Here is a 22,569-nt window from a genome sequence, read left to right on the forward strand (position 1 = left end):
TGTTATGATATGGCATTGAGACACATTTATAAATGGCCAAACTATAAACTGAAGAAGTGATTCACTACTGCTGGTCCCAGTTAAAATGGATTTAGATCACTGTTATCATCATCACCTTCACCCAGTTACATCGCTCATCTGAAGTTGTTCTGCAGCACATTTTCCTTTTTGTGATCAGTCACTGCTGTCATGGTTTTGTTTTGTTGTTTGTTGTTTAACATTGAATGCGTTCAAATACAAATATAAATCTTAATGTGACTTCTTAAAAAGCATAAATCTAAGATGACATATTCAAACCATCACCTTGTAGGACTTTGTATACTGTTTACATTTACACATCACGATAACGGTGTATGTCAATTAGTTTCAGGTGATTACGCACCAGTGAAAACATTACACATAAGGAATATTAAATTCAATTTCTGCCCCTTTGTCCTACACACTGGACCTTTAATAACTGGAACTGTGTAGGTTTGTATCATCTTAACCTAGAAACACATATGTAGCACATTCGTCTGTCAGTACCATTATATGATGTTATCTCACCGTTAGTTAAAATCCAACCTTTCAGCTTTATCTTCAGGTCCTAATTTCAATGACTCACACAAACAGCAGTTAAAGTAATCAAGCCATTGGTCAGGCCCTAATGCCACTTTGTTCAATTTGGAAATGTGCAGCTCGATATAGACTTAATGAAAACCTTACAGTCACTTACCCAACAAATCAACATGTAGATGCTTGCCAGGACTGCTGTGGGGTCTGAAAAAGGGACAGGTCAGCTTAATATAAGCAATTGTTTTGTTGAAGAAGAAACAAGGAGTGTCGTCACACATCGCCTGAGCGCTGAGTCGTGGAGTACCACGGACGTGTATTGGCAAGTTTTTTTTTTTTTTAAAGTGATGAGATAGTTGAAGATTAGCTCTTGACACTGTCTTCCTCCCCTACTCTCTGTCTGCAGCGGCAGAGTGGGAGTGAATGCCAGGCTTTATTTGTCTGCTCAGTTCATCAGTAAAGGTTGAACAGATTTACTAACTGTTACAGATAGTTTACAGAGACTAAGCTGAGATATTTCATTTTAAAACCTACGCAAATACTATTTTCTCTCTTTTGTGTTTTGGCGGCATTTTGTCATTCTTGTGTAATATGGATGTAAATCAGTGCCTGATATTCCGCCTTATGTGCTTGTGTGTGTTTATGTTTGCGTGTATTTGTGAATCTGTCTCTGAGTGCGTGGGCATGCGCGTGCATGTTTATGTGTGTTTTTTTTTTGTATCAGTACAAAGATGTCCCAAGGGTTTTTTCCCCTTTTCTCATTACAAATGCTAATGTCACATTAATGAAATCGGCTTAGTTTAAGGTTTATAGCGTAGCCTACACTCAGAGATTTGGCCTCGACACTTCCCACATATTTCAAGTTGAATCACATTTTTTCCTGTGGGCATACTATTCTGAGTTACTCTAAAATGTACCGGCCCTGAGTCAAACTTTGGGGGAAAAGTTTAGAGCATGGTTGCCAAGCTCTGTCATCGTTGTAAATTGTCGGGCCACAGGCTGTCGGCTGCCTGGTTCCCGAAGACGACTGTTAGCTTAGCTCCAGCAGTAATGGCTTCAGTGAGAGGCTGGCTAATCTAAACATTGTGTTAATGTGCTAGCAGTGGTTTGTAGAGTCACTAGCTGTTAATCATTGCTCAACAGAGAGCTTGTCAGGCACAACAACATGCCTGAGAGTTAATCATGGATATAGATCCCTGTTTTTCTGTGCGGAGGACATATTTAACAGCTGGGTTTCTAATTAATAGGCCTATCCAGTAAGTAAAATCAGCCACCATGATTCCAAGGTTTAAATAAAGGTGTGAGAAAATGACAGCTTTCATGCATAAAAAAAGTGTCGAGCATTTACTAGATTGCTGATTCATAATGTCAAATCAGAAAGAAAATATTCTTTCAGAAAAACCTGCAATTTAAACTATGATTTTCATGCCATCTATACCATTAATCTCATTCAATTCTCTCTCTTGAGGCAGATTGGCATTTTCTAACCTCTCACCAGTGTTTTACTTCTCGCCTCAGTTTGCTATTTTTTTCAAAAATTAAAGACATTTAAAGCTTTAACACAGACTAAGAAGAAGAGATTGTTCTTTGTAATTAAAAGCCAATTTTGTAAAATTGATTAGATTATGCTAATCACGAGAGATTGTATCTTAAAAGCAGTGTGAGGGAGGGAGATAGAGGGAGTGTGAAGAGTGGAAAGGAGTGACAGTCCAGCCGCCATTACAAGCTGCTGATTTCTGCAGAGTGCTTCATAAAATGTCAGAGCGCTTCTCCCTGAGCAAGACACTGAAAAATGGCAGCGCTGTGATGTGCTGGCACCTCACCTGCTGCACTGTGTGTGTGTGTGTGTGTGTATGTGTGTGAGCAAGTGCGCTCGTGTGTGTGTTAGAGAGAGAGGGAGCGTGAGAGGAAGAGAGAGAATCAGCGTGTGTGCATTTGTGCAAGTGTGTGCTTGCCCGTGTGTACATGCCTGTATGTGTGTTTTACATCTGTGTGTGTGTGTGTGTGTGTGTGTGTGTGTGTGTGTGTGTGTGTCCACGCTGGCCTCCCTCCCATGTTGCAGTGAAGCAGAACAGAGTGGCTGACTGCCCGCTGCTTTGCCTCCCTCTCTGTCAATACAACACTATTCTCTTCCAGCCAGTCATTTTCACATGTTTAACATTAAGTAAAGCAGCCGTTTGAACAGAGGAATACAAGTGATTGACATATTGAGTTTATTGCTGGTGGATTTTCTCTCGTCACTTTGCCAGGTCGTTCCTGTGAAACCGCTCAATAGCTTTTAAAACCTTCATTTGATTGATTTAAGTATTCGTACAGACATGTAACACTTTGGATTATGTGCCATTGAACATATTTTTTGTTTACCAGCAGCTGATGTTACGCACATGTTTACCTTCATTTAGCAGTTGTCTGTTTGCACTGGAACAGAGAGCCGGGCTCCTATAATGAAGCCATTATGGTGACGGTGTTATTAATGATGATTCCAACAAAAGACTAGAAAGGGTAAAAAGCAGAGCAAAAGAGGAGAGGCTGGAAAGGTGTGAAGGTGGGAGGTCACAGATGTGAGCAGCCATTTCTTTCAGCAGCTGTTTTATGCAAGTTATAAGAACTAAAAAAAACATTTGCATTTTATATGTGTTTAGTACAACTGTAAAGACATGACTGTGCCTAAACTGTGTATGGTGTTAATTTCAGGCTTTGCTGTGATATTGGGTATTGCAAAAAAAACCACAAAGAAAATCATCAATTTCAAGATCATGTGTAAGGGTGTTGTTTTACATTAACTTACTGATAATTAGCCAAGGCCTTTGGACATTTCATGGTTGATATTAGGGCTGGAGCTGCAGTTTTGTATTTACGATTAATCTGAAAGTTATTTTCCTGATTAAGCATTTAATCTATAAAATGTCAGAAAGTGATGCCTGTAATTGCAAGATGACAGATTATGTTTACACATAATAATAACAATCATTAATATGATTTACATCTTCGTTTCGCTTTTTACAAACAATGAAATGCTTTATAAAACATTTATTAAGTAATTGTGAATGTTTGCAAACATCTCTTGCAACTTTATAACGGTACTGTCTATAAATGAACTAAACAGTGTTAATGAACCATGTATTATGGTTAGTGTATTAAGTGTTATAATCCTCAGTCACAACTTTATAGGAAATAATTTCTTAATAAATGTTAAAGCATTTCATTGTTTGTTAACAGGGAAATAACTATCAACTGACGCATAATTAACTCAAAATCTAATGACGGTTATTATGAACGAATGTATTTGGCATTCCTGTAGAAAAAATAGAAAAGGCAGGAAAGAAGTGAGAGAGTGAGAGTGAGAGGGGATGACATGCAGCAAAGGGCATTGAGCTGAAATCAAACTCTACCTAGGTGGGCAACCAGTGCGCCCTGGAGATATTGAGCGTAATATGCTTAATAATGTAAAACAAAGCAACGCTGGAGCAAAGTCATGATGGCTTTCTTGCTTGAAATCTAGCTCACAACATCTTTCAGTTACCAAAGTAAATGCTGATAAGTTATGGTTTGATCGACTTATCATTCATTGTTGTATGAGAAGCTGTTCTTTTTGTCATTTTTGTCACATATGTTTGTAAACAAAGCCTGCCCTCTGTAAAGGTGTTCATAATAGGTAGTTAACCCACTGTGTTATTTTGCAGAGGTTACATTTGTAAACAGATTAATTGTTCTGATCTATTAAAGTAAAAATATGACAAAACATGTTTTGTTTTGTCCACACCTTAATATATCTAGTTTGCTCACAGAGAAGAGTGAAGAAACCAGAGAAAAATGGCATTTAAAAGGCTGGAATCAGAGAATTTGAACTTTTCTTTCTTCAAAAATATTTAAAGCTGATAATTTAAACGACAGTTTAAACTGATTTTCAATCATGTTGCCGGTTAATTTACTAGTTGACAACTAGCAATCGCATATCTCTACAGTGCACCTCTCTAGACAAGTGGCAGTTTATCCAGCGAAGAAGAAACATGACTATTGAAGCTCTGTGTGGTTGAGGGAGCAGTAAAAATTGAGCTCTGTGACTGTTCAACCTATTCTTCCAGACAACACATGCACCAGGGCCAGTATTCATCCAGGCTCTTGTTACTGGTAGTCATGAATAAGCTATTTCTGCCATCACACCACTTATCTGAATTCTGTCACATTAACACAGTGATCTCACCTATCTCCTACAAGTAAAGTTCCAGCAGAACAGAACTGACTCTAAATGGTTTCTTCCCATGGAAATGGACAGAAGGGGCTCCAACAACTGCTCAAGCAAGGCTTGCCGCTCTCTGGCTATTCCATTGTTCTGTCACTGTCAGTTTGTTTTGCCATTTGACATGCATGTCATTTGCATTATGCATATCTGGAGTACTGCGCTCATTCTCCCTCCTCCCTTCCCCTCACTCCCCCCCCTCCTTTCCTTGATATTCCCTGATAACTGATGCTATTTCCTGTTATTCAGTTTTATGTATTTTTGTATTTCCTGCATTTATTTCAATATGTGCAGCTCGCAGAATGAGGGATATCTTATTCAGATTTAAACAGGAAATCACTCTCAGCAGTGATAATCCGTATCAGAAAGTTTGTGAAATGTTATATGACTGCTTTCGATATGAGCTCAGAAATCACACAATGTAAATAAGATAGTACATCTTTTAAAACACAATATTTTAATATTTTGGATTTTCTGGTCTCAGTCACTTTAGTCCAAAACCGAAAGACTCTCCCTTTAGTATTATGCACATAAAAAGAAAAGCAGCAACCTCTTACATTTAAGAAGCTCCAACCAGCAAGTGTTTGACATTGAAACATCTACTATCGAACCAATCGATTAATCTTCTAATCATTGCAGCTCTAAACCAAAACAGCTCAAACACATAAAGTGATTGTTGCTTTAAAGCATTTGTTTGCTGTAGCTTGCCTGCACTGCTCAAATCACAGAAGTACTGGTTTTACTGTCACTGGAAATTACAAGACACAATAAAAAATGCATTTGAAGTTGATTTAGTTCTGCGGGATTTTGCAAACGTCTGCAAGTGTCTTGTTAAATACTGGAGAATTTTAGCAACTGTGTTTAATATGTGGGATGTATTTTGTGAAGCGAGTTGCACACCTAGTATCCAAGCTCAACGTTTGAGGCCTCAGGGTGCATTTTTTACAAATCATCAGGTTTGTTCTTTGCACTGAGTTTCATGCAGTGATGCTCGGTTCTGAAAATCGGAGTGGAGCAAATGTAAAGTACTGCACTCTGTAATTTAAATGGTAAATAACCTCAACAGGCATTGATTTACCACTCACCTTGCCTCCAATGCATGGGGCGAGTGTTTGTGCGCACATGAATGTATGTGTGTATTCTCTGAGGCATTCAGATGGTGTTATTCTGCGCTTCCAAGCTGCTCCAAAGTCATTATGGACTCTTGTAGACACATGCAGCCAGTGGCGAGCAGATCTGGTTCAGTCTGCAGAAAAACTGTAATGAGCAGTGAGACTGGCAGATGAGTGTGAGTGGCTAGCAGAGGGAGAAGGGCAGATTCATCAGGGATGATTGCCTGATGCACACTTCTGGTTTTTTGATGTGAAGACCCTGCTAGGTTACCATGGGGAGAATAATTAGCTTTGGCTGGATGCAGATGCGAATGAGCATAAGAGATGGGAATTTTCTTATTGAGCTTACTTTATGATACTCAGAATGGCGCATATGGGTGTGCTTGTGTGCGCACAGATACACACACGCACAGATAGTCTTTCTCAAACACACGCACAACACAGACACACACTCACTACCGGCTCATTCTCTTCTATTTATGGCCAGGAAATGGGAGTAGTGCTATGTCTGGTTGAGCTGAGTAACACTATTCTGTCACACATAGGTTTGACATCAAACACAAGTGACAAGCCTATCCTATTCCTCTCCACCGAGTCATCACCATGTCCCAAAATCACATTATTGTCACTGGGAACCCAGCAGAGACGGATGGTGAGTAGGGGTGTTGATTCCAGCCTTTGGCATCTACAGTATGCTTGAAAAGGCAAATAAAGCCATTTGGCAAGAGCTGATTTCTTGTCATTTCAAAAATATACAGAATGCGTGTGGCATGCCATTTGGTTTTATATTTTATCTAAAGCCTCTTACAGCGACATGGATACGCATGTGTTTTTTTTTTAAAAGCCAGGAATACTGAGGCTGGAAACTCTTCAATGCTACCGCCATGCTCCACCATTCGCGACACACAGGACCATATCATTACCTTTTTTCCCTGGCAGGCAGTAAGCAGCTCTAGCGTGGTAAGCTCCAGTGTTACATGGAGGCAGGCAGGCAGGCAGTGGTGTGGCTGTAATAAGACCTGTGGCCAGCACCGCTGCCAAGGCTAGCTGAGGCGGGGTGAGAGATGGTGCCCATCCCCTACATGCCCTGCTCTGCCATCTGTCACTGGGCAGGAGTAGAGCCGAGGGAGGGGTCTGAGTCACTCTAGTTGTTGTCACCTAGACAGGCCACTCTGGGGCATGCTGTCTCTTTGTACTCCTTTCAGGCCTTGGCTCTATCCTTTGTCAGTTTTCGAGGCACTTATGCAGACCTGCAAATATCCCATTTGATATCTTGATTCAGTATAGATTTTTTTATTTCATGAATTTAAAATGTACTTCATTAAACTCTTTCCTCCAAAGTGTCATGAAGTGCTGCAGTGATATAACACAAGCAGCACAGGCCATTACACCACCACTAAAATAGAGCTGGAACGATCAGGCAATTAATAAAGTCATTTTCAATTAAAGATACCAAACATTCCCCGGTTCTAGCCTCTTAGTTTGGAAGATTTGCTGCTTTATTCCTTACTTTCTTTGGGTTTTTGACAAAAGAACCATGACATCATCTTGAGCAATTTTCACTTATTTATGGAGCAAATGATCAAACTACAGCTACAATCAATCATACTATTGCTGTTATGACCTTCAAGACTCTGTAACCACTGGGTTTAGCATGATATCACTCAGGACATGCTGTCTCTTTAAATGTTCTCTGAGTTGATGTTTGACTCTGGACAAAGGTTGTCACTTAATTTTTTGCCAAGACGCCTGGTTATGTCATTTCCTGGCTGACGGTGTGTGTGTGTGTGTGTGTGTGTGTGCAGGGATGGGGGGTGGGGGTGGGTGAAGGGAGGAGAAAAGGGGTCAAGCGAGCTTGTGCGTGCACTCTGCTATAAGCAAGATGATCTTGCTCAGTTAGTGTTCATTGCCAACAAGCATGCAAAGTACAAACATCCACATCCATATGCACATGTCGTGCCTGCAAAGACAGCCAGCCACACGAACATAACGCAAACACAGAGAGAGAGATGAGAGGTCCAAACAAACGCAGTGTGCAGAAATACAAGATGTTCCTGCTGATTCAGAATCAATGATCTCACTTTAACAATCACAAGGGCAACAGAAAAAACCTTTCTACGTGTGTCTGTTTGTGTATGTCTGTATGTGTGTGTATGTGTAGTGCTTAAGAAGGGTTTTCTTGAGAACTGAGTGACGGTTTGCCACGTGCTAACCACCAGAGGGACTGGTGGATATTATCAGTTCTCAGAAAGTTCTTCTTTATTTGCTGGAAATGTTAATATAAAAACAAGTCAGTATGTTTGTTTTGAGTTTTACAGAAAAAAAACTGAGGGTGATTTCACAAGAAGTGCTAATGGTGGATTACTCATTCTGATCCTCTTCCTCACCAGCAACCTTCATCGTGACACACTTGCTATGTTGACATTTCTCTCGTTAGCTACTCGGAGCAGGACACAGTTAAATAGAGGTCTGCGTTTGACACAGTTGCAGATCACAATAAAAGGCGGGGAGCGAGGGATCCAGAGGAGAGAGTGAATGTTGCGGAAGCAGCGATGAGGCAGTCTTTGTCGGCTGCGGTAAGGAGAAAAAAGAAAGAGAGCTGGGAGCCACCGTGTGTCTTTGAATGGGGTCAGGGCATCATGGGGAATAATGCATTTCCCTTCTCTTGCGCCAGGCGCTCCTTCCATTACGGCTGGAGAAGAGACATTGTGTCCACACTCTGATTACCACTGATCCATGCTGATGACTCTGTTGGCGGATTATCTCAGTTAGTATCAGCCATCTGTTACTGTGTGTGTGTGTGTGTGTGTGTGTGTGTGTGTGTGTGTGTGTGTGTGCGTGCGAGTGTGTCTGTGTGTATGTGTGTGTTTGTGCGTGTGTGTGTTGAAGGGGCGAGGAGGAAAAGGGGCAGGAGTGAGACACACAGGGGGTTGAATAGTTTGAGGCTGTGACACACACACACACAAACACACACATACACACACACACCCACACACACACACACACACACACAGACTTCTATAGGCACATGTATTGGCAGGCGTTTGTAAAACTGCTGCACGTGTAACCGAGCACCATTACATACACACAACACAGACATACAACGCCTCAAAACAAACGCGTGATGTAAGGCCACATACCAGGCAGCACAGGCCATTACACCACCACTGCCACCAAATGCACGCACTCCATCTCTCCTTTATACAATTCTGCTCTCCTTTCAGATGATCCTGACATGTGAAGGCTCCTATATGAAGGCCACATGCAATCATAAAACCGCAGAGCTGTTTATAGCTACACTATCTCCTGAAGGGCTGTTGCATCCAGCCACTATTAGCTGCATGCGTTGACAGCTGGGCGCTGTGGTGTATTTGTGGACGTGACTCTGAATCCGGCGCTGGAACACATCTTATAAATCATAGTTCAGTCATTAGCATAAATTCTCCCTCTCCTTGCATCTGCGGGACCTGCTGTTTCTGGTTGCACCGCTCCGCGTTGATTGGTTGGTGTTGTTCAAGTCAAATTGATTTAGCCGTTCACGGAGATTATAATGCTTGCCTTATACCGCCACTGTGGTGTGCTGTTAATTACCTATAAAATCAAGCTAATTCTGATGCTAAATCCATTTTAATTTCTCATAATTAAGTCAGGATTGGATCCTTAAATACCTTGGCGCTCCATTATTGTTGCAATCACTGTTGTGGCTGTGCATTTGGTGGTACATTGCTGAGCTCAATCTTATTATTGTTATTAGATTTAATTGCTCTAAGTGATCAGTTTGTAGTTGTCGGAAGAAGATGGACTTGCCTCGTAGTCGTTTTTTCCCCCGCTGTCCTTTCTCTCTCCATCTCTTATCCCAGAAAGAGGCCCTTTGAGAGATTGTGAGAGATGAGAGGAGATGAGGGGGAGGGTAGCTCTGCTTTACACCTCTGCAAAGGAGGGATTGCGTTTTTGTTGTTTGTTAGAGGGGAAATCAATTCTGTTCACATCATCACGTTTTGACAAGGCGAGACATTAAGTGCAGATATTGAGAAACGACAGGAATGGTTTACAGCCTGTCCTTCATCTTCTCTACTTTTTTTCGTTCCTCTGTCTTTTTCTCCACAACAAAATCAGAGCGCATTGTCTTGCTTATCCCTTTTCCCCCGTCTAAATCTCTCTCTTTTTCTCTCCTCTCTTCCTCTGTTTTTCCTTCCCCATGAAAAGGTAGGGAATGATCCGCTTCACTTACCAGCTGACACCACATAAGCTTGCTCGTCCTCGGAGACACGAGCCTTTTGTTTTCATGTGCATTATGATAATTATGAAGGGCCACAGCTCCTCTCCATTTTCATCACACGTCTAATGATACTTACATTTTTTGTCAGGAGTAACCACGGAAAAATAACTCTTGTGAAAGACTTTATTCGTGTTTGTTTTTCACCCTAACCTGACATTTAAAGGGTGACAGCCGAAGTGAAAGGAGCACAGAGTGTGACAGCCATTCATGCAACAAAATGTGGCAGAGAGGCAACAGTTTTTGGTTAAGATTGCAATAAAACTCCTCATCTTCACTCAGCCAGAAAATGTTTAGCTAACATATAATGTTCATTTATTTGCTATTCGGGTTGATAATTTGGCTCTTTAACCCACATCTTGTCACCTCGCATGAGAGGCCGCTCGAAGGACCTTTGACCTTGCTCATAATTACACAACCACCGTCTTTTCACTGCAGCAGTGGCAGTCATGGCTGCCCAAGTCCGATGGCACACCAGCCTCCTCCCCGTGGACTGCAGCAGGTTTTCTTGTCATCCTCGCCTCTCGCTCTCCCTCTCTCCCTCTCCCACTCTCCCTCTCTCTTGTCAGTGTTGCTCCTGGCGAAAGGCTGATACTTGATATTCAGAGGATAGCAGCTTTTGTCTCAGAGATTTAATCAGTGGCTCTGCTCCCACTGCAGAGGAGAGAGGGAGGGAGGGTGGCGGAGGGGTGGCAGGAGAGAGGGAAGGAAAGAGAGATGGAGGCAGAGACTGTTTATGTGTAATGACACAATAACAAAGCCTGCCTGTAAAACACAATCTGCAAACTGTGCTTTTGAAGGGGATTTTCAGTCCAGGATTAGTGTCAGGCAGAGGGATATGGAAAAGGAGAAGAGAGAAAAAGAGTCAGGTTGATGTGATAGACAGGGGAGGTGATTTTGTGTATGTGTGTGTGCAGTGGGGGTTGAATTGTGTGAAGTGTGCGTTCACGCGTGTGTGTACAAATTCATGTGTTTTGAGACTGTTTTGTATTTATTTAGCTGCACAAGTTAGCAGCTGTGTGGGCACAGACACATTGTGTTCTCATTTGTAAGCAAAATGGGTTTAAAGTTGAAAAATGTAAGTGAAATATTCGGCTGCCAAATGACCAAATGTTTCTTGTGAGGGTTTATGTTGTTGGTTGGTTGATAATGGCTGGCGTGATGACTGTGTGAGACTGATAATGGAGAGCTACCGTGTTGGTTAATGCACCCATCATCTAAAAGCCTCTCCATTTAGTTCTACTTCTGACTGTTAGGACTCCGGGAGCAATGTTGTCTTTAAAGGCCTCAAAGAGCTCTTAAATTTAAATGACAGTCTTTTTTATCAAGGGCGTGTAAAAGGATCTTAGTTGTCAAACACAGGTGTGTGTGTGTGAGTTTGTTTGTACATGCACACCACCGTGTGTGTCTGAGGGAGGGAGAATGACAGAAAAGTGAAAAATGTGTTATTTGTCCATTTGGTGTCTGAGTTCTTTTGCTAACCTCTGTCAGTCCTAACATCCCACCTCAACCCTTTACTGAGAAGATCTACGGTAAAAAAGTGACTATCCTGTCTAAGCACTGGTATGCTTAATACTAGCTTTGTTGTCTTCTATCAGAGAAGATGCCATCCTCCTCCCGACCCTATATAGAATCAATGGAGGCTGGGAACCAGTGAGCATGGCTAAATAGAAATATTGTTCAGGGGAAGTGAGATGTGAAAGGAAAAGTGTCAGGAGATGTGTGTGTGCTGTGTAGGTGCGACAGTATGCATTGGTGTGTGTGTGTGTGTCTAAGTGCGTGTGTTTGCGAGTGTACGGGCGGGTGTGCTTTGCTATTGTAACCCTGCTGATTGGATTGTGTTTGACAGATATGGAGTCTGGAGAGCGGCTGGCCTCCCCTGCGCCCACCCTGTCTGCTGCTCGCACCTCCTCCCCTGCGGCCTCTTCCTCCTCCTCCTCATCCTCCTCTTCTTCCTCTTCGTCATCCCCAGCTCCCCACTCTAAGAGCAGCCTGGCCCCGAGCCCCTCAGCACTGGGATCCACCCTCAGCACCTCTGGTAAGAAACACTTTTTCTCCTTCTGTCAATCTTCTGTCTCCAGACCAGAAAAATACCAGAACACACTGCAAACAGTCTCTATGTAACCATAAAAACATGTCAAATATGGTCACCTTCATGTCTTGATAGCATTCACACTCCTCCTCATTTCTTTACCATGAAGAATGAGTTTCCTCCGGTATTAATTATACAGTTATTTTGCAGCCTGTGTGAATACACCTCTCTCCCAGCTACAAAGATTTTTTTTTTTTCCTGACAGCTTGGGTTGCAATTGAAAAGCTGCTGCATTAATGAATCCCAAACAATTAGGGGGCTCTTTTGTGTGAGAAACACACACATGCTTCGCCATGTCTCCTGACAACCTTCAGCTCTCTGGCTCCAGCTGCCTCAGAGTCAGGCTCAGCACGACACTGTGCATGCGTGTGTGTGTGTGTGTGTGTGTGTGTGTGTGTGTGTGTGTGTGTGTGTGTGTGTGTGTGTGTGTGTGTGAGAGTGAGAGAGAGAGAGAGAGAGACAGAGAGAGAGGCTCTGCCTGCATGATTTAACATTTGTCAGCCACTCAGTGTCTAGTCAGCCCTGTCCGGCATCCAGACTCCTTTCCATGTATTGGTCAAAGCCATTAGGCAAAGAGAAGTGTGTGTATATTTGGTGTTAGTGTGTGTGAGTGTGTGTGTGTGTGTGTGTGTGTGTGTGTGTGTGTGTGTTTGCATCAATGTGTGTTTCTCAAATATCCCTTGTGAGAGTGAGTGAATCATTTGCTCATACTCTCTTTCTCCTCATTTCTTAATGTCTTGCCGTTTTTTCATAGGCCAACTACACACACACACACACCGACATACACACTTACACACATAAGCACACACATAAACCAAGATTGCACAGAGCAGGGAATAACGTATCCAGCTTTCTTCATGATTGTTGTCTTTTCTCTCTGTTACGGGAAGAGGAAGAGAACAAAATAAAGCCCCTTGTTTTGTCCTCCATCTCCTCGGTGTTGCCCCAAAGAAGAAGCCATTAGGAGCATCTCCTCCTTATGCATTATACATCCCTCTTATCCCTCTGTGCCATTACGTGTGCTCAGATTTTCTAGATAAGCGATTTTGGACTGAACGTCAAATGAAATGCTGAGAGGCAGGCTGTTAGCTCTGAACTTCTGCTGCGCTTTGTGGGAATCAAGCGAGCCAATTCTTATTCATTTCATGCAATGTCTTGTACATTGTGTGGACTGTATGTCAAACAAGTATACATATGCACAAAAAAGCCAAGAGAGTTCAAGTCTTCGGTGTTGCTTTCCCACCGCCAAGACTCATAATTAAAAGAAAAAACATTCCCAATCAGAACAATGAGAATATGTCAAGTGTATTGTGTAAGCAGGTAACATCAGTAATTACGTATTGCCGAGATATAGTGTCATCACAGAGTGTGCAGGCATTGATTCAAGGTCCTTTGCCAATGTGCCAATAACACTTAAGAAAATCTGACAAACTGAAAAATGAGCACAGGTTCTGTGTGTGTGTGTGTGTGTGTGTGTGTGTGCGTGTGCGTGCGCGTGCGCGTGCGCGTGCGCGCGCACATGCACGAGTGTGTCATTGATGAGGATATCACTCGGAGAATAAAAGCTGATCGGCGCTTGTAGCACTCTCTTCTTCAGGGATCAACTCACGGATGCAATTAACTTAAATCTGTCTGTGGAAATTTGATTGACTGCAACAAACAACAAATTAATCCCCCTTCGGCAGCATCCAAACATGAAAAAAGCAGGCGGTGCAGTTTGTCAGAGTGGAGGAAGGATTGAATCAGAATGAGAAAGAGGGCGAGGGAGCGAGAGAGAGAGACAGAGACACTGAGAGAGGAAGAGAGAGTAGGTAATCCTAGGTATGTCTTTCCTGTGCTTCTGTCTCGCTTCAAATTTTTAGATTTAATTATTCGCCTTCTGGAAGCCTGCATTAATATTGAAAAGGCATTTGCAGATGCCTAGAAAGGAAAGGGTGTGTATGTGTGTGTGTGTGTGTGTGTGTGTGTGGGGGGGGGGGGGAAGGTGGGCACCCCAGGCATAAGTGAATGCTGTGGCTGGCCTTTCTGGGGGTTGCAATGCAGTCGTTTATCTTCGTATCCACTAGCTGACGCTGGCAAGGCGGCCTCTACATATTCAGCATATTCTAATGACATTCAAAAGGCAGATTTTGCTGTCTGGTGGTAGAGAGGGGCCTTGAAGGCAACACAAAGGACTATACTCTCACACTGCCGGCATGCAGACGCGGCTTTGTTTCTCGCCACATAACCACAAACGGTTTGATTCTCACTTTAAAAACAGACTCTGAGATGTATCTGTAGCATCATGTTCATTTACAGTCTACCTCTGTGTTTTGGTATAGAGTACACATAACTGGCCCTACTGTGTCTCCCTCTGGATAATTAGATCCCAGACTGCATTAGTTCAGAAAACACAGTGCTCCAGTGTCACTCTGTTTTACATTTCTGTGGTGTGTGCAGGTGTATAGTAGTGTGACATTTTCATCCACACTGTGTACAACACTTTCCTTTTCTTCAGTCATCACTTTTTCTTTTTTTTTGCATGTGCATTACCTGGCTTATGCGGAGGCATCAAGCAGGCTTGCTCTCCCTTTTTCTGGAATAGAAATTGAATTTGCATGAAATATGCTCACACCAAATTGCATCTGACTCTGGGAGGAGGTAATACGTGGCAGTCGACCCTGCCAGAAATGATTGTGCTCAGGAAAACGCTAGACGATGATGATGTTGATGAAGTATTCTTCTGTGCTGAAATTGAATGCCAAAAGGAGAGAAGGAGGTTAGCTTTTCACGCCTTATACACACACTTCTTTTTCTCAGCAACAACATCCAGTCTTTGTCACAGAACTCTAAACTGAAGAACTATCAACACACAAATAGTTGTACCCTCTGCTCAAATTGGATTATAGCAAAAGGCTGTAATTTGAATGTAAATGTTCAACTATATAGACATAAGCGTCATGCTGAAGAAATAGTCAGTCTGTCATGCTAAGAAACAGTACGGCTGCCTCTTAAAATTAGGTGCAATGTTCACTCTGTGAAAGCTAAATCTGAAGTTAATTCTCACACGAATTCGGTCGTTCTGTATTTATTTCTTCTATAGTCAGGTGGATAAGAAGCGACACCTTCAAAGCTGTTTAAGTTTAGTTTTCACACACTGACGGTCCTTACATGAAAAGAGCTCAGTGAGGTAATTTAAGAACAATGTTCTCGGTCTACGCAAATAAACATACACAAAGCTAACTGTAGGGCAATGAGTTGTGGTAAAGGTGCAATAAACAACTGTCACACCAGTTGTACACTAATGTCACTTTATGTGCACTTTATGGATGAAAAGATTTGCTAAACATGTACAGATAATAAAATCAAGTTACAGCTGAGTATTTTTAGACTCTCAAGTTCGAACTGAATATCAACCCCTGTATTGAAATATTCTTTTATTCCTGTGATATAGGACTTAAGTCAGTATGTGAAACTGAAACAGTATCTTGAAACAATAGGTACTATAAATACTATCAACAAGAAATGTGCATTTTTTAGAAGTCAGACCCTCTCATTTGAATCAGCCTCTTACTTACTGTTGAAGAAGTGGGTCAGGGATACTTAACTTTAGCCCTGAGCCAGACTAGGGGCCAGTTTATAAAAGAGCATTAAGAAAATTATCAGACAAATTTAATAAACATTTAAAGGCCTTTAGCTCATCTTTCTTTGAATTCTTTATTTTCAATGTAATCAATCAACCGACATATTAACTTGAATTATTAACCAAATTAACTGGGCATGCATGACAGATAATTCATTGCAGTGTGACATACACACTTCCTCATCTTGGTGTAACTTTTCCTTCTTTTCAGTTAATAGTTGTCTTCCCTACATAGCTCATCGTCTCATCCTCCTGCATTTATTTTGCACCGCCTGAAAGGCATCACGTAAAAATCAGCATTCTCTGCTAACAGCCCTATTTTACCCATCATCCAACATTTACACATCTGTCAGCTAATGGATAATATTGAACCTTTACTAATTGGTATAAACAAACAAACAAACAAACAAAAAATGCTCAGCGGTGTGAATGAATTTATTTTCATTGGGAATTAGAAAATGGTTGGTGGGCGACCCGACACCTTAGCCAGATTTGGCTGGTAGGCCAAAAGTTGATTATCACTCAAGCAGGTGTAAAATTTTCAGTGGAGAGGTTGAAAATTCCTATAGACAGCATCATTTATCCTTTTAAAGAACAGATAATGTGTTTATGAAAATGTAATCAGTCAAAAGTGGAGAACATATCTCCACTTGTTGCTCTGTATGACTGGCCAGTGTGTCGTTATACACAAGTATTTGTTATGGATTACATCTGACACCATTTCAACACTTCCTCCTTGGTTTGGATTTATCTCAGGCCGTCTGTTTGGAGCAGCAGGAGAGCAGCCCTTCATTGGCTCCACATTGTCAAGTGCCTTCCCTCTGGTCAACCACCCAGCCTTCGGAGCCATTTACACTGCCGGAGCAGGCAGGCCTGAGTTCGGAGGACTGGGTTCACTGGGCATGTCAGCTGCTCTGGCTGCCCACCCCCAGCTAGGAGCCCTCTCTGGTAAGACGGGGACTTTTGAGTTTTGGGCAGCACTTTGGCTAATGAGGAAAGAATCTTTAATCCTCTCCTCTCCTCTCCTCTCCTCACTAACAGAGTGGTGGCGGGCTGCTGAAGCCCATGGACGGGGAGCTGCTGCCTTTCTCCCTTCTTTCATTGGCTTCCCTCCATTCTTCACCCCTCACATTCAGCCCAACCACAGCGCAAGTCCTGTTCAGATCAGGATGCCTGGCAAGAATAGCCACACCCCACCTAAAGGTACAGTGCCCACTGGGATAACTCATTTATCAATAAAAATGCTTATTATAATAGACTAATAGCAGGTGATTTCAATCTGTTTTAAATTAAACTTAATCATATCTATATAATCGTCAGCATTGCCCTGTCATATGTGTTGTGTAGATGTACATATGAATATTAATTGCTTTTCTTCAAGGCACTATCCACTGCAAATAAATAACCTAACCTCTATTTCCCTCTCTCCAGTCTCCTCTCCTTCTTCCACAACCAAAATCCACTTTTTCCCGTGATGAGATTTCTTCTTTTCTAGACAGATTTAATGACTTTCAGCCCTCACTTAGTGATTCTGTCAACCTCCCTCTCCTTCCTTTTTTCTCTCGTGTTCCCTGTCGTAATCTCTGTTTCTTGCACTCTTTTAATTTCACAGTATCTTTTAATTTATCTTTTATTATGTAAACCACTCATGTTGGGCTTGTGCCTCGCGCAGGCAGCATGTTTGATGAGATACATGTATAAATCAATATTTTTATTCTGCAGTTCGTTCCAGATATTTCATTATCCCACATAGCAAAGTTCTCTGCAAAGATGGAGCTGATTAGTGATACAGTACATCTGTTTTGTGTTTTCTAGGGGTGAACGGGGCAGTGAATGGCAGTGGTGTCTGTCCTCCCACCACACAATCAGGGAGCTTTTCTGTGAGTCCGGCTCCTGTTCAGACATCGACCAAGCCAACCAAAAATTCAGACAGTTCCAACAGTCATCGTAGCAGCCCTCAGAACAATCCGGCAGAGTTGGCGGAAAAGCCGATCCAGAAAACTAAAGAGAAGGTCAGTCCAGAGAATATTTTTGTATTTACTTATCTGAATCGATCCGTGCAGATTGTGAGGCCCTTAAGGCAAAATGGGATTTGTCATTCTGGGCTATAAATATAGAAACGACTCAAATTGACATGTGGAATGCACAAGTTATGCATTATACAGTGAAGCTGATTAATGCAGTTTTCTTTTTCTCAACTCAGAAGCCACGGAAGAAGCCGGCAGACACTTGTGTGGCAAGCAACAGTGAATCAGGCACATCCTCCGACAGCTCAAGTGACGGGTCCCTCAGCAGCGATCTGGAAGACCTAGCAGAGGATGATGAAGACGATGATGACGACGATGAGGATGATGAGGAAGAAGACAAACAGAGTGAATTATCAGACACAAAGAAGAAAACAAAGGTAAAAGAGAAGTAGATAATAAATATGTTTTTGGTCATCTGAAAAAAGCTGCCAGGATATTTGTAATTAGATCCGTCTCCTTTTGGATTACTTTTGGATTACTTTTGGATTACTTCTGAATCGCACCTTGCACCTAATACTAAAAAAGCAATCTAAAAAAGGACACAAAAAAAATTAGTTCCACAAATGTTTTGTCTTCTCTTTCATACATCTCATATAAAATGCAAATGAAATGCATTTTGCATATTCAATACATACAGAGAGTAAAGTCAAATTACCTTTAAAAAAAAACAGTACTACAGTTGTAGTCTGTGTATTCTGCAATACGTGGGATGCTGTTTCTTTCATGTTTGTTTTTATTAAATGGTGCTTGTAGGACGTTGCTCTTGTACCACACAATACATATCTTAATTTTTCAATGTCAGTATAAATGAAACATTTTAAAATTGACATATTTTAAAGACATAGTTAGAAAATGTAATGAAATGATCCTTGAAAATGAAACTATTCAAATGTAATCTGGACAATTTATAAGATCTACTCACATTAAAATCATACAAATTACAAAGTTGTGGATGTAGTTCTCTGCAATTAACCCATTCTGAAGGAGTAGTGGGTGGCCAACATACAGTGTCTGGGGACCAACTCCAAGCTAGTGCCATGGTCATTGGGTCTGACTGGAAAATTTACCTCATAGACAAGCGATCACAGGGACAACATACAAACTACATATTACATGTAATTCGTTTCTACTCAGCCCTAGAAGCAGCTTGATGTCAGTGCCTTTAGTTACTAAAATGAGGAATTAATTCTCTGTCCTGTATTGTGACAGTTCTTCATTAAATTTCATTCGCAGGTTTTGACATCAAGCACTGGAACTGCAAAGACTGAAAGACCACTCTCTGGGGAGCCCCAGGACAAGAAGGTCTCCCCCAACCCCCCAACCCTCATGCCCTTACCTTGCTCTATCTCCCCTCCTGCCTTGTCCCAAACCTCGCCGCTGGCCCTACACAGCTCCAGGTCCCGGACAGAGGGGCCACAGCAGCACCTCAGTGTGATCCAGTCCACTGGTCTGGCTGCCAACTCAAAGCCCCTGGCACTCCTCGCCCAGCCCCGTAGGGAGTCTTCACCGTCTTCTTCCCCTATAGCCCTCACCACATCTCCAAAGGCACTCTCAAGCACTGCTTCTCCCAAACCTCCAAAACTGCTGCCCTCCGCCTCCCCTCAGCACCTGCCCCTCTCCCTCTGCTCCTCCCCGAAGCCTCTCTCCGTCCCTTCTCCGCCCCGTTCGACTCTCCCGCCGTCTACCTCCCCCAAACCTTTTGGTTTGACCTCATCTGTTCCTAACTCCAAGAAGTCACTGAAGCCACCTCGGCACTCTGTTCCTGGCTCTGCCAAAGCCAACAAAAGGAAACAGCTGGAAGCTTCACTCGCGCAGATCAATGAGTTCAGACTGAAACAGGTAAGCCAACCTGATAAAAACATTTTTTACCATAGCCACACAGTAGTTTGCATAAACACAGTAAGCAGTGAGATGTAGACAGGATACATTTAGCTGCGCAGTCAGCTTAAGTGAACAAAGTTATTCCAAACAAATTGACAGTAATGAATTTATCCACTGGAGCTGAGTGTGCAGTTAGATTAGCAGTTTCTCTCTTTTTTCTTCATCATTACCACGCCATAACCAGCACCTTGTTTAATCTCATGGCCATTTAGACCATTTATTGAACATGAGATCAGCTCACAGACAGCTACAGAACTGTAAGTGGTGAGACTGCAGACTCAATTTAAAAGTGAAATCTCAACATTGACTGTTTCATTTTCTCATTCACAAGAGGCTGGGATTTTGAATCAGAGATAAACATGTTCCAAAGGGCCTCTTGAAAATTACAACATGGCCTTAAAGTCTCACTAATGTAGTTGGGCATCAAAGAGAATATTCTTTTTGTGTAGTTGATTAAGGATTTGGGAGTTGTTTGAGTAAACTGGTAGGGCACAAGGATTTGACTTGGAAAAACAGCAAAACATCGAAGACATTTAGATGTGCCAATAGCTATTACCAAGACATGTTTCTGTTCATATATTTGGCGTGACAGTCTTGAGTTTCTGTGCTGACCCTGGTTAGAGGAAAGAAATTTCAAATAAGTGATTATTTTGTCATCGTGTGCTGTTGTTCATGACAATATTTTTACACATTATATTTGTAATCAGTAATGTGTAATGAACAATAGGGATGTTCCAAATATGAACTCTATAACCAGTTCTCACTGATATCCTCCAGCCTTGTAGTGCTTGGTGCTTTGTTAGTGTCAGTTAATTTAGTACTATGGGCTTTTCCCCAAAGTTTTTTCCTGTGCCAGCTTATTTGATTAATTGTGTGAGCTATTAGTCAGTTCTTTTCTCTCCGACATCTTACTCTTGTGCATTTAAGTGTCCATCACACTCTCTCAGCTGGTAGTTTAACCTGATGGCCAAATATATTGTATCAAGTTCAAACTTCCTTTCATTAGAAAGCACATTAAGCTCTACGATCTTTGTGTTGTCGTGGTGTTTTAGGTTTTGACAGTTTTGCTTACAGCTGCAAAGATTAGCCTGTTGATAGCGTTAATGCTTTTACTTTCATTACCACTCTGTCTGCACACTTGCTATTCTATTATTCATGTTTTTCAATCGGCCCAGATGAAATAGCATAAAAATTGACATTTTTCTTTGCTTTTATTCCACAAATCCCTTTTCCTGCGATGGAATACGAATGATAGCACTATAATCAATAAGCTAAACCTTTTGAGATCAGCTTATTCTGTGAAAATCATTTCCCCTCTCCTGTTTCACCAGTATAGAGAAGTTTACAACAAGCTAAATTCCCCCTGTGGTTTCAGCGCTGCTACTGTATTTCATGGTCTGTGAAATTGATTTGTTTCACTTCATATCACATCCAGTTGAAAGTGCAATGTTAAAGTCTAACCTGCCTTTGCTTAAACACATATTGAGCCAAACTTATCATCAGTGTAAAAGAGGCAAACATGCCCAGCTGCATGATAATAATGATGACGGAGCTTTTCAAATGTGCAGACGAGTAATTACAATTTTAGAGAGATACTCAGTGTCTCTTTTTGTGAACTTGGCTGAGTACAATGCCTTTGGTTATTGCATTTATGTTCTTTTTGTTTCTCAGAAAAGGGCTTAGACACAGTTAACTGTACCAGTGTTCAGCATTGTAGTTTTGTCACCTGCTCAAACAATCAACAGTGATGCAAACTGACAGCTAGAGCAACTCTACTTTGTCCCATTTTTTTTCAAATTTTTTCTAAATCTTTCATTGTTCCTCCCATTCTGCCGTTCCCTTGCCCTCCCTCCCCACCGACTCCCTGCCTTTCCTTGTTTTCTCCCTCTCTCCTCCTCCTTCACTCCCAGACTCTCATGTCCCAAGGGCAGACGTTCCCAGCTGAGCTAAAGAAGCAGCAGCAGGGGCCAAACAAGTCTCCCAAGAGGACGTCTCTGTCTTCATCGCCATTGCCACCCGCTCCGCCTCCTCCGCCTCAGAACAATCACTCCAACCTCTTCCTCTCGAGTGCCCTGCTGGGGCTCCCTGAACCCCACCACCCCAATGGAGTCATCCAAAGCACCACTCAGGACGCACCTTTGGCCCTCATCACCAAACCTCGCAAAGACTCTGCCTCTCAAGGCAAGTCTCCTCAGTGCGACCCCGACGCTGGGTCGATGCCTGTCAATCTGAGCACAGGGGCGAGCAGGACCCAAGCTCCTGCCCAAGCCGGGCCTCCGTCACAGCCCTCCACTACCTCACCCCATGCCACAGGCCATGGACCCAGAAAGAACAAGACCCCGAAGGGTAAAGGACAGACACCAGGGCTGGGACAGGGACAAGGACAGGGACAAGCAGACCCTTTAGCTGCCTGGAAGGGCTTCTCTCAGAACCACCTGGTACAGTCTCTAGTAGATTTGTTTCGTGGCGGAGAGTCTGGGATTGGGATTCCTGGAGTTAGTATCCCTGGAGTTGGAATTCCTGGAGTGGGGATCCCTGGAACGTGTAACCCCACAGCTGGTCTCCCGGCTAACAAGGAATCTGATGACTCGGGAGATGATGATGATGATGAGGATGATGACCTTGAGGAGGAGGAGGAGGAGGAGGATGATGAGGAGGACTCAGATGATAGTCTATCAGGTTTGCACTTTCTAGTAAAAGTACATTTCACAATTGAATAATGAGCTGACGAAAAATGTTTTATATCACCGCTGAAACTAACAGTTAT

The 22,569-nt window shown here is 42.3% G+C and overlaps 1 protein-coding gene across 12 annotated transcripts in view; it reads left to right on the forward strand.

Annotated features, from left to right (window-relative positions):
- The window catches only part of baz2ba (bromodomain adjacent to zinc finger domain, 2Ba), a 69,876-nt gene that overhangs the window by 24,718 nt on the left and 22,589 nt on the right, over positions 1–22,569 (forward strand). For 11 of the 12 annotated variants that reach the window (XM_030413386.1, XM_030413375.1, XM_030413380.1 and 8 more), the window contains exons 3-9: positions 12,030–12,218; positions 16,651–16,842; positions 16,936–17,097; positions 17,710–17,906; positions 18,098–18,298; positions 19,155–19,760; positions 21,713–22,481. In XM_030413386.1, coding sequence (XP_030269246.1) covers positions 12,032–12,218; positions 16,651–16,842; positions 16,936–17,097; positions 17,710–17,906; positions 18,098–18,298; positions 19,155–19,760; positions 21,713–22,481 — 2,314 coding nt within the window. In that variant the 5' untranslated portion in view covers positions 12,030–12,031. Of the gene's footprint in view, positions 1–12,029; positions 12,219–16,650; positions 16,843–16,935; positions 17,098–17,709; positions 17,907–18,097; positions 18,299–19,154; positions 19,761–21,712; positions 22,482–22,569 lie in introns of those variants that run through there. The other variant, XM_030413374.1, reaches the window with a different exon arrangement.

Source organism: Sparus aurata, chromosome 4 (genome assembly GCF_900880675.1).
Source record: "Sparus aurata chromosome 4, fSpaAur1.1, whole genome shotgun sequence".
NCBI classification, from domain to species: Eukaryota; Metazoa; Chordata; class Actinopteri; order Spariformes; family Sparidae; genus Sparus; species Sparus aurata.